General features: G+C 45.7%; 1 protein-coding gene across 1 annotated transcript in view; it reads left to right on the top strand.

The window, feature by feature from the left end:
* Window positions 1-1,389: 1,389 nt before the first annotated feature.
* Nipa1 (NIPA magnesium transporter 1) overlaps window positions 1,390-15,335 on the top strand; it is a 28,631-nt gene continuing 14,685 nt past the window's right edge. Inside the window, exons 1-3 of the mRNA XM_050140372.1 lie at window positions 1,390-1,579; window positions 13,161-13,208; window positions 14,329-14,419. Coding sequence (XP_049996329.1) covers window positions 1,414-1,579; window positions 13,161-13,208; window positions 14,329-14,419 — 305 coding nt within the window. The 5' untranslated portion in view covers window positions 1,390-1,413. The remainder of the gene's footprint in view (window positions 1,580-13,160; window positions 13,209-14,328; window positions 14,420-15,335) is intronic.

Raw genomic sequence — 15,335 nt, forward strand, 5'->3', positions numbered from 1 at the left:
TTCAAAGGAAAGAGTGATGGTGGCAGCAGGCACTGTGAACGTAGCTAGTGCCACTAAGTCGCACGTTTAAAAATGGTTAAAACTGTCTGGTCACAAAGCAGATGACAATGTGGGGCAGTGCTGCCGACAAAGTCCTGCGATGGCAACTCCAACCAGGCCAGAGTCTTTCTGAGTAAACACAGGAATTGTTTTTGGGTAAACAGAAACCTCAACCCAGCCTTGCTGTTTAAGAGGAACAGTCAACTACCTCAGGGAAAGGCATCTTGTTTCAGATCCGCCCTATCTACAATAGATCCAATTCCCTACACTAACCCCTAGGCTGTTCGGGCTGGCATACCTCCTGGTGCAGCTACCTTCCCAATAAAACTGACAAGGCTTGTTTCTTGGGGTGGCGTTCTCTAGTCTCCGAGTCAGCTTGGCAGTTTGTCTCCAAATAGTTATCTTTCTACCCAAGTTTAATGGTTTCATTGTGCCTTGCTTATGAGAATAACAACTTTTATGGGATAATCTCATTCAGTAGTTTCTGGGTTTTGTTCTTTCAAGACAGGGTTTCTCTGTGTAGCCTTAACTGTCCTGGAACTCACTCTGTAGACCAGGCTGGCCTCGAACTCTGGGATAGACTGCCTCTGCCTCCCAAGTGCTGGGATTAAAGGCGTGGGCCCCCACAGCCCGACTAACAAAAGATTTTTTTTTTTTAAATTAAGCTTTCATTAGCAGCATGATTTAAAATAGGAAAAAATACAAAACAAATCAAGAAAACATTTGGAGCAATCTAACAACCAACATCTGGACATCATACAGTATTAAAACAATAATTGCGTGAGAACATGGAAATAGACTACTTTGTATCATTCAATAAACTAAAAAAAAATATGCATTGCTTTTGAAAACGTGGGGAATGCCCACAGTACTTAGGTAACAGTTGGCGGAGTGAGTCAGAATAACTTTCTCCAATAATGGTGACATACTTTATTAAGAATTAAAATGAAATAATACAGTATGATCACAAGGTCAATGATCCAGAGCAAAGGCAGCGGACCTCCCAGGAAGCCGAGCGACGTGAAGACTGCATCTCTTTGGTAGCTAGGAAGGGAGTTCCAAGGACCTGTGCAGGTTGGGGACAGAGCATCTCCGCCAGAGGCCCTGGGCTCTGAATACTGCAGAGCGAGCTCTCTCTGCCCCAGACACTGCACCAGCGCGCTCCACCGAATTACCTCTCGGCTTCTACGCCGACCTCAGAAGCCCTTCCACCCTCGGTCCCCACAGCATGCCTCCCAGCCACCCCCAATCCCTCCCCACCTTGCCTGCGTTAGCCACCCGACCCCAGACTTCCAATCCCGCCCCGCCCGCTCAGCTCCGCTCCCGGCCCGTGGGGCGCGGCGCGCACGCGCAGCGGAGGGCGGCGCGGGCGGCATGGGGACTGCGGCGGCGGCGGCGGCTGCGGCGGCCGGGGAGGGGGCGCGCGGCCCGAGCCCCGCCGCCGTGTCGCTCGGCCTGGGCGTGGCTGTGGTGTCGAGCCTGGTGAACGGGTCCACGTTCGTGCTGCAGAAGAAGGGCATTGTGCGCGCTAAAAGGCGAGGTAGGGCGGGCCGAGGCCGGGCGGGGGTCCGTGCCACGCTGCTGCTGTTGCGGGAGCCGGTGAGCGGCGCACGGGCGAGCTCTCCCGGCTGCACCGCAGGCATCATCGCTGCGTCCCGCGAGGTCCTTTTCCCCTTCTCAGAGGCCGGAGAGGCCTTCTTCACTCTTTCAGGAGCCCTTCACAGGACTTCTTGGCCCATGCCTAGATCGGTCCGGTCCAGTCCTCCACCCCCACCCCGCAGCCGAGCATCGGGACAGGTGCTCGGCTTGCAGCCCTGCTGCCCAGAGGCCGGCAGTCACCTAGTCGTCAGGCAGAGCTTCCTATTCATATGATCCAGAGGTGGGTGGAGTCAGGCCTGCCTTGCTGGGGTCCGGGCCTGGGGTGCTCTTGGGAGAGCGCTAGATGGTGTGAAGAAGTAAGGATTTGCGGTGGGCACGCAGGATGTGCAGGCAGGCGCCACTGAGGTGCCCACTTTCACCTTGAGTGCAAGGTCTGTTCTTCCCAGCGGCTGTTGCCCCCGGGGGTTCTTAGTTGAGTTCCCCCTGGTTGACATTTCAGCCAGCTGAAGCGGGAAGAAAAAACGTTAACAGAAGTGCAAATGGGCCCGCGGAGCAGGGCCTGGGTCGACAGGCCACCAGATACCACTCCTTATTAATGTGGAAGTGGGATGAGGCACAGAGCCCTTCTTTGTCCATGGCTTGTCATTTGTGTTGAGAGGCCTGTGACAGGCACTGAAATGACAGAGGCAGAATACTTTGAAGGGAAAGTAAACAAAGTTCTCTGGAGCCACAATCTCAAGATCTCTAGAAGTAAGGAGGGGCTGCCAGCGTGTGGGAAGCAAAGACACTTGATAGCTACTGTTTCACAGCACGTCTGAAACTTTGACTCACCTGGCTAGCGAGCAGAGGACCTGCAGAAAAGAGAGGATGGGCTGACAGTCTTGAGTGAGAGTACAAAACCATTTCATTGAAAGAAATTAATTTTGAAGTGAAAGCCTTGCAATACTCATATAAAACCTAAATTAAGCCAAGTATGATTTCCCAAGCATGCAGATGTGTCTCTAATGTACAGACATCTGATACACTTGGCACCTTCACTTAGGGACCGTCTGTCAATTTGGACAGGCATCAGGATTGGGCGAAGGTGTTTGTCGTGACCAAAAAGTCAAAAACACGTTTGTGCCTTTGATAGGATTATGTGAGAATGGGCTCTTTACCCACGAGGTATTCTTGCAAATGCCACAACTCCAGGCTAACCCTGAGAGAAACATGACAAACCACACAAACATCAGCTGAGGAACATCGTGCAAAATACCTTACCGGTCTTCTAACCAAGGCTGTGAAAGCTGAGGAGCTCTCCTAGCCAGAAGGAAAAATCTGGGTGCCGACTTCGGTTAGGAAAAATACATTAATAAAAGAAATCAATCAGCTAGCAAGAATAAATGTGTTGTTTCAGCTCAGTTTCTGTGTTCCAGAGGACTGCTGAATTAAACAAAACAACAACAACAAAAACTCAAATTGTTTTTGCAGTCCTGGGTCTAATCCTAAGCCTATTTTTAAAAACCAAAAACATGGATTTTTGATTTTAAAAACTGTGTATTGTATTGTATTGTTTGTATGTATATACTTTAGAAAATAGTCTCTTCCTGTGTAGCCCAGGCTAATCTCAAACTCATGATCCTCCTGCCTCCACACTCTGAGTATTTGGGATTCCAGCTGTGTGCCGTCACACATGGGTCCATACTGTGCCTTTCATACTGTGCATTTTCACACAGTGGAAATATAATAGTCACTGGTTTTGTATTTCCTCACTTTCCACCAGCCACTGATGGTTGAGATTGCTTTACTTGTGGTGGTAAAAGGCAGACACGTAGTCTTGCTTTGGTAAATCTACTTTGCTTAACAGATAATTTTTGAAATTCTTATGCTATGGACTATTATAGATCCTGAAGCAACAACCATTTTAAAATCTATCCGCCCCCATAAAATAAAGTAAAACCAACTCTGCATAATCTTTTACTGTGTCTACTTAATGACCCACAGAGCACCCGCCATCGATAACTGAAATAGAAGAGGAAAGAAAGGTGATACATAAAGGCCAAGTTCTTAGGTTGAGGCAGATGAAGCCTTATGGTTTCTTACAGTGTAAGAACTATATTTCTTTAAAAGATTATACCTTTATAATTGACAGGTGGTAGCATTTCTAGGAAGTACAAGCTTCTGGGAGGCTGAATTCTAATTGTAGTTCTTCCAGGGAGAGGGCTGGGGACCTACTGGCTTGTGGCTTTCACCTGGTAGTTGACGATGACCTTGAACTTCTCATCTTCCTGCCTCCATTTCTCAAATGCTAGGATTACAAGTGTGGACCTACTGTGCCCTGTTTATGATGTGTTTGGGGGATCAAACTCGAGATTTTCTGCATGCTAGGCAAGCACTCTGTCAGCTGAGCTATATCCCTTGGCTGCCCCACACGTCCGGAGCTGGAGCCCCATGGAAGAGGGGTTGCCTGTGAAGGACTAGGTAACCTGTAGATAGGAATGCAAGTGTGGTTTCAATCTTTGGTAGCCTTTTGGTGCTGTGGAAATAGCTGAGATAAACAACTTAAAAAGAGGCGAGGTTCATCTGAACTCATAGTTTTAGAGGTGTCCGTTTGTTGCATTGGGCCTGCGGCAGCACAGCGTGTTATGGGTGTTGGAATATACTGACTGAAGTCTGTATACCTTGGGGCTACTGGGAAGCAGAGAGGAAGAAGAGTCCCACAGTCTCTCTGAAGCGTGTGCCAGATAATCCAGCTTCCTTTCACTCAGCCCCTCTTTTTAAAGGTTTTATTTTCTCCCAGTTCTACCATGAGCTAGTACCCAAACTATTAATATATGGTCCTTTGGTGGACATTTAAGGTCCAAACCATAAGACTATGTAGATAGCAACCAGACATTCTCCAAAAATATTATTTCAGAATATTAATGAGCATTGTAAAGGGACTAGGCATGCCACAGGAAACCCCAAGTATGTTCAAGGAGATTTGAGGCATGGGGGAGGGCCCTGGGGGTGGTAAGACAGAAAGGGAGAAATTTACACATAGTATGGGGTTCATTGGTCTTGGAAACGTGGCAAGTGTTGACATCAGCGCAATGGTAGAGGGGCTCTTGCCAGCATCGTTCTGTCTGGAGAAATCGTCTCTGAATTGAGGTGGTCTTGAATGTTGAAAATGAGCTGTATTGACTGAGTGTGGTCGTGCACGCTGTAATCCTATTAGTTAGGAGATTGAATCGGTGGGATTATTCGAAGCCAACCTGGGCTATGTAGTTCAAGGCTGGACTGGACTGTGTAGCAAGACCTGTCTCATAAAGCCAGATACGTAAGTGATTTGGAAAAGAAGAGAAGCCATATCACTCAAGTTTGTGAAAAGGAATCTCTAGTAGGACTCGAGAAAGTACTTACCTCAAGCCAGTGGGCATAAGTCAGCTCCAGATTTGTTTGAGTCTGATAAGAACACATTCTTGGTATCCATAACTTTCATGGCGATGACCAGTTAGAGGAGGGGCAGAGGCTGGTTGTCACTGAGAGGCTGGGCAGGAAGAATGATGATAAAGAGGGGCCAGGGCTGCCTGGAGCAAGCTCAGAAAAGACGGCTACTAAGAACCGGCCGAGGGTGTTTCATAATTGGTTACGTCTGTTCAGGATGCTGGAGAGCAGCCACAACTGGTTGATCTTAAAATAAATAAATAAAAATAAAGAAAGAAATACTTTTCCTTTTAGAAAATCAAGACCGCCATACACTTCTACCTTTGACTCACAAGAATAGCTGCCAATGGGGACATGTAAAACAAGTATTGGCTGGGCATTAGAGAATTTAAAACCCTTGTGTATTGCTAGTGGGGATGTAAAATGAGGCAGCTGCTTAAATATAGAATTACAATTTGATCCAGCAGTTCTGCTTCTTTGGATGCAAAAAAAGACCTCAGGTATTCTAGATCCAGACTTGAGCAGATGGCAAAGCGTGATCTTTTTAAGACTGAGTATCATTCAGCCTTTGAGAAGAAGGAAAACTTGTCACATTACAGCATAGATGGATTTTTGAGGACATTCTGTGTAGTGAAATAAACTTACCCTAAAAGGATACTACCATGTGATATCCCCAGAGCCGTCCAAACTTACGGACAGATGGAAAGTAATACCAATGGTTACCCCTAGAATAAAGTCAGAGCTTTAATGGGGAATAATGTTTTACAGGCCCATAGTGTACAAGGATTTTTCTATCCCGCCAGCCAGCTCCCAAATAGCCACCCAGAAACTTCTTATTAATTATGAAAGCTTGGCCGATAGCTTAGTCTTGTCCCTAACTAGCTCTTGTCATTTAAATTAACCTGTATCTATTTGTTTATTTTCTGCCTTGTGGCTTAGTTACCTTTACTCTGCGATGCCCAAGCTGCTTTCCTGGTTCCTCCTTGTCTGGCTGGCAACTCTGTGTTCTTCCCAGCATTCTCTCTGCCCCACTCCTCCCAAATCCTGCATGGCTATTGGCCGTTTAGCTTTTTATTAAACCAGTATAATAACGTATCTTCACACAGTGTAAAGGAATATTTCACAACAATAGAGCTGAAGATTTCTAGGTCAATAGCATTTTAGAGATGAGTTATTGCTATTATTATTATTTTGGTTTGTTTTGAGACAGGGTTTCTCTGTGTAGCCCTGGAGGTCCTGGAACTTACACTGACCCTGAACTCAGAGATCCACATGCCTCTGCCTCCTGAGTGCTAGGATTAAAGGTGTGTGCTACACCCCCACCCCCCAGTGAGATGAGTTATTATTGACCAGCTGTGCTCTTGTTCCTAACACCACTGAACTGTACACAGAGAATGAACAGGAAACAGGCTGTGCTAAAAAGTCTCAAGGCTTACCCTCCGGTAGCTTACTCCCTCCAGAGAGGCTCCACCTTCGAAAGGGTCCATAACCCACCCTGTGCCACCATACGGTGACCAAGTGAACATATGTGGCTATGGGGGGAGGGGGGCAGTTCACACTCAAACTAAAACACAGCTAGTACACACTCCCAATGCTAAATCGCCACCCGCCTGTGCCCTCCCGGGGACAACAGACTGTATCTCCTTAAACTGTGAACCGGAATGGAACCATCCTCCCTCGCGATGCTTCCTGCCAGGCTGATGTTGACAGTAACAAGAAAACTAACTGATACACCACCTTAACTGTTTCCCCGTGTACAGTTCAGTGGTGTTGGGAACAAGAGTGCAGCTGGTCAATAATAACTCATCTCACTGCAGAGGACCAGCAAGATGTGTTCTATAAAATATTTTTTAATTTTTAATTTTTTTTTTGGTTTTGTTTTTGAGACAGGGTGTTTTTCTGTATCTCTGACAGTTTTAGAACTCACTCTGTAGACAAGGTTGGCTTTTAACTCACTGAGATCCGCCTGTCTTTGCCTCCCGAGTGCTGGGATTAAAGTCCTGTGCCACCATCCCCTGGCGAAAAGTCTTAATGATTTGCTGATTTCTGATTCAGCTTCCCTCTGTAATGGGTCTGTTTTGATTGGAAAGCTTAGCACAGGTTTTGAGTGGATTTTGACTGGACCTAGAAATTTTAGTTCAACCATGGATCCTTGTATCCCAAACAGCCAGGTTCACTTTAATGGGGCTGCTTTGGAGGCTAGGGTTATCATATCTCTAAAGTACCTCCAGAGTTACAAGATTGCCCCTAGGTAGCTCACACAGTCTCCTCCCAAGATGGGAGAAGGACATTGAGGGACTGTCAGGAATATATGATTTAAAACCTGGTCTTCAAATTGAGAGGTACTGGAGGCAGTAAAGTACTGTCTTGGAGGGGGTTCCTTGTAGCCCCTACTATATCTGTAGATCAGGAAGATATGTTTTCAAGGAAAGATAAGGATCAAGTGAGTGGCTTCACTACCTATGACAGATTAGTCTTCGTACCCTGCTTCAAGGATAATTCAAGGTACTTCAGCAGGGATCAGGAGCTAATCCATTCTCCGGGCACTCTCAGTCCCGTAAGATGGCCATGATGTTGGCCATGATGTTGATCCACTCAAAACCTGTGCTAAGCTTTCCAATCAAAACAGACCCATTACAGAGGGAAGCTGAATCAGAAATCAGCAAATCATTAAGACTTTTCGCCAGGGGATGGTGGCACAGGACTTTAATCCCAGCACTCGGGAGGCAAAGACAGGCGGATCTCAGTGAGTTAAAAGCCTTCCTTCTCTGAGACAGCATCAGTCCACTTCCAATGTTAGACTTCCTGGTCCTTACATGTTGAAGACTCAAGAGGGGGAGGTAGCAGTTGGTGCTCTTAGAAGCCCAATGTCCTGAATCCCACCCCTCTCTTTCTGTAAATCTCTGAGGCTTATGTGGGTCTTATGGATAGGTCTGACCAATGCCTTCAAGGGCAAGTGTAATCATCTGTTCCTTTTGGTCTTCCTCTAGACCTTGACTGTTAAACATGAAGAGCCGTGTCCAACAGCTAAGTGTGAGGGCTGTGTGGTCACATCTCCAGATTCTGAGGCATTCTTTAAAGTCTGGTGCTAGTGGCTAATAAAATGTTGACCCCCGCAAGAGCGTCTACTGTGGAGAATGTAGGGTCCATGTTGCTGAATTCCTGAGAGTCTCAGCCTGTTAGGAAAAAGGGCAAGCTTTTCTTCCTTTCTGCAAGTATCTTCTCTGATGTCGTCATAGTTATTTAATTTCTCCTTCCTGCAGCGAAGTTTTTCTGTCATCCACCTCTACCTATGATTCCCTGATGAGGATTTAGAACCCCAGCTCGTGGTTTCCTGATCTGGGAGGTAGTCATTAGAACTTTACTAAATACATTGTTTGCATGCCTTGTTAAAGTATCCTTGAGGATTCTCTGTTTTCCTCCCGCGATATAGCAAGTCAGAAGGCATCAGTGGAAGTCTTTCCATGTAAGTTTATGAGGTAAAGGTCCAGAAATAAGTTGTAAACTCAGGTGTTCCTCAGAAATGCTCCCCAGTTTCTTGTGCTGGAGATTTGCGCTTGAAAAGGAACTCAAACTTTCCCCACTAGTCTAGGCACCTCACTTTGTATGGCTTGTAGGGCTTGTGCCCTTTTCGCTGGTAATTTGGATTAAATGGGAGACTATGGAGGTAGGGGCAGGCCTCTATGGGAGTGGGGAAAGATATTTCACTGATTCCCATTGCCTTTTGTTTGTTTATTTTGAGACAGGGTCTCTATGTATCCTCTGGTATTCTTTTTGAAAAACAAGGTTTGGACACCAACAGGGATGGTCTTTTGCATTAAAGAAGCCCCCTTTCGTGATAGAGAGCAGGAGGAGCTGAACTACAACCCTTCAGACCTTTTCCCTTGATTCCCACAGAATAAGTTTGGCAGCAGAATGTTGTTTGTAGTCTAGACTTGTATCCTTTGGCTGTTTTTCCCCATCACCATGCTTGTTTTGAGGCCTGTGGTGTTCCAGTAAAATATTAGCTTCTTTTCATGTATGTTCTCAGGATCAAATTTCCTTTGTTTATTGAAGATGTGATGTAATGTCCAAGGGAAATGAAGGCGGATTTCCCATAAAGATCCTGAGGCGGGAGAGACAAGTACCAGAGCTTCTGACATGGGAAAGCAATGTTTCCTTTGTTTCCTCCAGTCCTCAAGGAGAGCCCATGGGTCAGAGCGTTCCCGTCCCTTGAACCCCGGGCATCTCTGGGTGAGTGTGACCATAGGTGCCATGCAGTTAGAAACACCAGGTTTAATCTCAAGTTCTTCTGGGTTTACCTTTTGCCTTGGTTAAAGGTTGAAGCAGTTGCTTAAGTTGTTTCTCTCTCTTAGGAGTAAGTCTTTTTTTTTTTTTTTTTAAAGATTTATTTATTATGTATACAACTTTTTGCCTCCACACGCCAGAGGAGGGCACCAGATCTCCTTACAGATGGTTTGGAGCCACCATGTGGTTGCTGGGAATTGAACTCAGGACCTCTGGAAGAGCAGACAGTGCTCTTAACCACTGAGCCATCTCTCCAGCCCCAGGATTAAGTCTTGAATGTCTCTGCACTGAGGTTCTTTTACCTGGGTGGAATGCTTGCCCACTCGAGTTTGTAGGCGGCTAGGTGGAGAGAAGCAGCTTGCTTGCATGCACGACTAAGGCTTTTGCTTTCAGATGGCCATTTGATGCCAGTGAGCAGGATGCTTTCCTTAGACGTCACCCCTACGGTGATGTCTTATTACCTGGGAAATTATATCCATATCCTAATGTGAATGGACAGGAGAAATGTAGCCTATGACAGAGCAGAAGTAAGTAAAGCCTGGTGGCAGGAAAGTGGGAGCAAGGTCTTTTAGTGTCAGCATGTGAAGCAAGCAGGTGCTGGGAACCTACAGATGCCAGGGTTGAGTTGCCCCTCCCCAGTGTGGGGTCAGGAGTAGGTCCTGGAGAATTATCTCCAGGGGAGGGTGCAGATGAGAATGGCTGGCCCTGAGTCCTGTATAAGTCTGACATTCCCTGTCATTCCAGTGGCCTCCAGGAAGCAGGAAGGAGGAAAGGGTGGGGGTGAACAGGTGAACACTAGTGGTGTAAGAGAAACTTTGGGGCTGTGGCATTACTCAGAGGACCCTGTAGCATTGGGGGACCATGAGTCACCATGTGGCCACCGCTTATCAACACTGTACTCACGGAAGTGCTACCACCATGACTGGTCATGTGACCATCACCATCTCTGTTGGCCATATGACCAGCTAGATGCCTGTGGAGTGCCATCCTGGGCAAGTGGTCCTTAGCTGTATAAGAAAGCAGGCTGAGTAAGCCATGAAGAGCAAATCGGTAGCCACTCTTCCTTCTTGGTGTCTACTTCAGTTCCTGCCTTCAGATTCCTGCTTGAGTTTCTGCTCTGATGTTTCTCCATGATGAGCTGTGATTGGGAAATGTAAGCCAAATAAGCTTTCCTCTACACATTGGTTTTGGTGATGGTCTCCATCATAGCAATAGGAACCAAACTTGGGCACTGTGGGAGCAAAAGGTGAGAAAAGCATGTTTGAGTCTGGACTCCCTGGACTCTAATCAGGTGTTCTTTGGCACTTTTCCGTCATTTCCAAATGACTGAAGAAGGAGAGAATAGTGCTGTGGTAGGTACTTCGGCTAAGAAGAGAGCATTGAGAGCCTTTCCTGCTTCCTCCCAGCTGCCCAGTTGTCAGGGGTTACAGGCTCAGAGCATATCTGCTGAAACCACCAGGTTCTTGAGTCTGCAAACAGTGATTCGGACAAAGACACACGGAATGGGAAAAGAGACAGTTCCTTAGATGGCAGAAACAGAAGAGCTTGGAAATGAGGCAGAGCTAGCTGGGCCCAGGTATAGGTTCCAGAAGAGATCGAGATTGGAACCTCGTTACCATTATGGGTCATTTATGTATTATGCGGGCATGCGTGCGGCTTCCTTCCTTCCTTCCTTCCTTCCTTCCTTCCTTCCTTCCTTCCTTCCTTCCTTCCTTCCTTCCTTCCTTTCTTTTTTTCTGAGACAGGGTTTCTCCGTGTAGTGGAACTCACAGAGATCCACCTGCCTCTGCCTCCTGAGTGCTGGGATTAACTACATTCACTACTACCACCCAGCCGTATTGTGCTTTCTTTGCCATGATGTGGTTTTCTTACATATGTATCCAGTGTTCAGGAAGGCTTCCAGTTTCCCCTTCATATTGGCTTCTTTCATGTGTTCATCCCGGTGCCTCTGGGATCTGTCCCTCTACCCTGTTATAGGTCTTGTTAACTCACAGGATTCCTGCTGTGGGTAATGGGTGCACTGTGGGTGGTCCTTGCTGATAGCTGCCCTGCTACTTGATATTACCAAATTCCTTTCAAGAAACAACTTAGTGGAGAGTTTATTTCATAAGCCTTGCAGTGTAAGAAGGAATGCAGCCATCGTGTCACAGAAGACAAGGTTACAGGTGCATAAGGCAACGTGTGGCTGCCCTCAGGAAGCAGAGGACCAGGCTGTTAAACTGTAAGACACATTCATAGTGACAAACGTCCTCCAGCAAGGCTCCACTCCTAATGTTGCACATCTTTCCAACAGCACCAGAAGCTGGGACAAGTGTCCAAACACATGCTTTTTGGGGGGATTTTCATATTCAAACACAGCATCCCATCCTTGGCTGTCTTGTAATTCAAGATTCATTTGCTCCAACTTGAGAAGTCCCCGTGATGACTCATGGGCTCAGTGTACATTCATTGCGAGCCTGAAGGGCTGAGTTAAATCAGTGCAGCTTATGGTGAGGGAAGAGAATTGACTTCCAGAAATTGTCTGCTGATCTCTCTTTCTACAGACACACACATGCATGCATGCACGCACACGCATACATACTCATGCATGTGCATACACATGCATGCACACACACACGCATGCACACATACATACTCATGCATGTGCATACAACTCATGCACGCATGCATGCATTCACATACACATGTGAGTGCACACACACACATACACACGCACGCATGCATGCACATATTTTCCCCTTGTTCTTGAGGAAGGCTAACTTTTGCCTAACTGCCAGAATTTGGAGAAATGGAGTTTCCTCTGTACCTGACAATCACCTTAAGGTCTGAGGAAAAAAAATAACCCCACTCATAGCAATAATAAACACAATTTTAAAAGTAGAAGTCCTCCTGAGGCAGGAGAAGAGGGCGGAAAGTCCCAAGAATATTTGTATTTTAGGTAGTGATGTATTTCGCCAAAGAGAACCAATGTATGAGCAAGTTGTTTGTCTTTGGGGTCAGCCTCTGTTGGTTGAGAAAAACAAAACAAAGCACCCAACCACAACTTCCCTCCATTTAGCGACTTCTCACCCTTTGGTAAAGATTACTTAGGAGGTAAATAAGCAAGATAATAGTCATTCTTTTTTTTTTTTACTCATTTTTATTTAGTTTTTATGTGAAAGATTCTATTTTAAGTGTCATTGTAAATCTCTTAATGACATATACTGCTTTTTAAAAAGATTTAAGCAAAATTTTAGTCACACACACACACATGTTTCTCTGTGTGTGTCTGTGTGTGTTGGGGGCATAAGTACAGGTGTCTTCAGAGACTGGAACAATATTGGATTTCCTGAAGCTGAAGCTACAGACAGGTTGTCAGATGCCTGGGGTGGGTGCTAGAAATTGAACTTGGGTTCTCTGCAAGAGCATTAAATGCCCTTCATTTCTGAGCCATTTCTCCAGCACCCGTATATAGTTTATAGTCTATAAACCTGCGTCCAAAGGCCAGGGAGATGCCTCAGTGGGTAGGAATGCTTGATGTGCAATTATCGAGGCTCTTGAGTTCACTTCCTAGCACCCGTGTAGGAATCCGGGAACGGCTTCATGAGTATCTGTAACCCCAGAGCATGGACAGGTGAATTGCTGGGACTTGCTGACCACCAGCCTAACAAAAAATTGAATTCTAGGTTTTGGGAGAGACACTCTTTCAAGGAAATAAGGCAATAGAGTGGGGTTCTTTGGCCTAAACATGTGCACAGGTGTGCAAACCCCTACAGACGTGTGTATACACCACACACACGCACGCACACACTAGTAAGCCTACTTTTCTAATGTTCTCATTTTCTTTATAGGTACTTCCTACTTAACAGACATTGTGTGGTGGGCCGGCACGATTGCAAGTAAGTGGTTTATATAGTGCAGATTTTCGTCTTTTTATTTATCTCTAAAATCAGTCGTTTACCTGGACGGGGCTGGAAGGGACAAGAGAGTAGATTGGAAAGTGTGGAACAGCTGACCTGGGAGGAGGAGGCAGAGGCTCCGGCTGCCCGCTACATCAGTATCCCTGGGCATGGAGAAACTAAAGCCGTTTCTCCTTCCTCTGTAGCAGAGCTGGTGCGTTTGCTGCTGTGCATGTTCAGCCTGTCTTCCTCTGTGAGCATAGTTGATTTAACAGTGAAGTTCCTTGATGCAAAGGACAGATCAAAGATCACGTGCTATAACTTAAAATAAATAAACTATAATTTTTTTTAAAAAAAATGCGATTTGCCATATATATCATCTTTTAAGAAAAAAGCTTCATAGCTGAGGCTGAGTCTGCTCATTGGGGAACCCCCTTTTAAGCCCTGTTTAAGAGGAGCCCCTGGGAGTCCTGTAGAAGCCAGCTCCAGCCAGCTCTGGCCAACTCCTCACACTGAAGGAGGTCCGAGGTCACTGGAAGGCAGCTGGGAAGATCTGCACAACTTGTGGAGGAAAGATTGGTCACTGGGTGTTAAGTTGCAGGGAAAAACATTAAGGTTCCTCAGTGCACTACTGTATTGTGTGTCTCTAGGTATGAGACGACTCTGTAGATCACAAAAATAGTAGAACACAGTGTGAGTGTTGTTACCATAAAGCAATGAAGAACGTTTGAGTGGGTAGTTATGTTTAACATGATTGAAACAGTACACAACACACGTATGTGCCCAAGCGTTACATGGTGCCCCGTGTACTACATTTCGGCTAGAAACAAGTAAATTAAGAATGTAGAAGTAAAAAGTATTTTAAGATAGAACTTAAACAATGAAAATATATTCAGTATTTTATTTGTTACTGTGTGGTAAGGCTGGGGCCGTTTTCATAGAGTTGAGGCTACTCCCCAGACCAGTTCAGAAGTCCTGCCATTGGGATTTGTGAACATGTAGATTTGCTTTCTCAGAAAGGATGCAAAGTAAGTCGTTTCAGAACAGAGTCTTGCAAAATCTTGATCATGGTAAGGAAGCGTGGTAATGGCAAACGGTGTCCTTGTGATTCTCTTGACAGTGGCTGTTGGCCAGATTGGGAACTTCCTAGCTTACACTGCGGTCCCTACAGTCCTGGTGACTCCCTTGGGTGCCCTTGGAGTACCATTTGGGTGAGAACTGACATTCTCTTTTGATTGTTAATATTCAACTTACATAAGAAAAAGCCTTTTGTTATAAATGTTTCTGTTAAAAAATAAAGTTGTTGATGAAAATAGGTCTTTTGTACTCAAGAGTTCATATTTTCACTTTAATTCCTTAAATGTATTTCTCTTTTTTTGTTGTTTCATTTTGTTTGGTTTGGTTTTTTTTTTTTTTTTTCGAGACAGGGTTTCTTTGTGTAGACTTGGCTGTCCTGGGACTTGCTCTGTAGACCAGACTGGCCTCAAACTCACAGAGATCCCCTTGCCTCTGCCTCTGGAGTAATGGGATCAAAGGCAAGGACCACCATACCCAACATTCTTTAAATGTATTTCTATGTAAAGAACTCCCTTTATTTTATTTCAAATTCTGGTTTATTCATGGTTGTCAATGAATCTGATGTTGTTTACTCTCCTGGACTTTGTTCTGGAAAATGTCTTAGAACCTAGGGTCTTCCTCAATCCATGCATGTTGTTCTGCTTAGAATCTCACTCATGAGCACAGTGGAGGAAGTCACGCCAGGATGCAGGAAGTGCTCAAGATCGGAGGATGTGGGATTCCCCTCTGTACACCACTGGTTAATAAAGAAGCTGCTTCGGGCCTCTAGCAGGGCATAATAGAGCAAGGCAGGAATTCCAAGTAGAGATAGAGGAGAAAAGTAGGCAGAGTCAGGGAGACGCCATGTAGCCACTGGAGGAGACAGATGCTGGAAGCTTGCCAGGAGACCACGACCTTGTGGTGATGCACAGATTAATAGAGATGGGTTGATTTAAGATGTAAAAGTTAACTAAAAATATGCATAAGCTAATAGGCCAAACAGTGTTGTAATTAATATAGTTTCTGAGTGATTATTTTGGGTCTGGGTGGCCAGGAAATGAACAAGCAGTC

The sequence above is a fragment of the Alexandromys fortis genome, unplaced genomic scaffold, assembly GCF_014885135.2.
Source record: "Alexandromys fortis isolate MF-2015 unplaced genomic scaffold, M_Fortis_MF-2015_v1.1 scaffold_39, whole genome shotgun sequence".
Taxonomy (NCBI): Eukaryota; Metazoa; Chordata; class Mammalia; order Rodentia; family Cricetidae; genus Alexandromys; species Alexandromys fortis.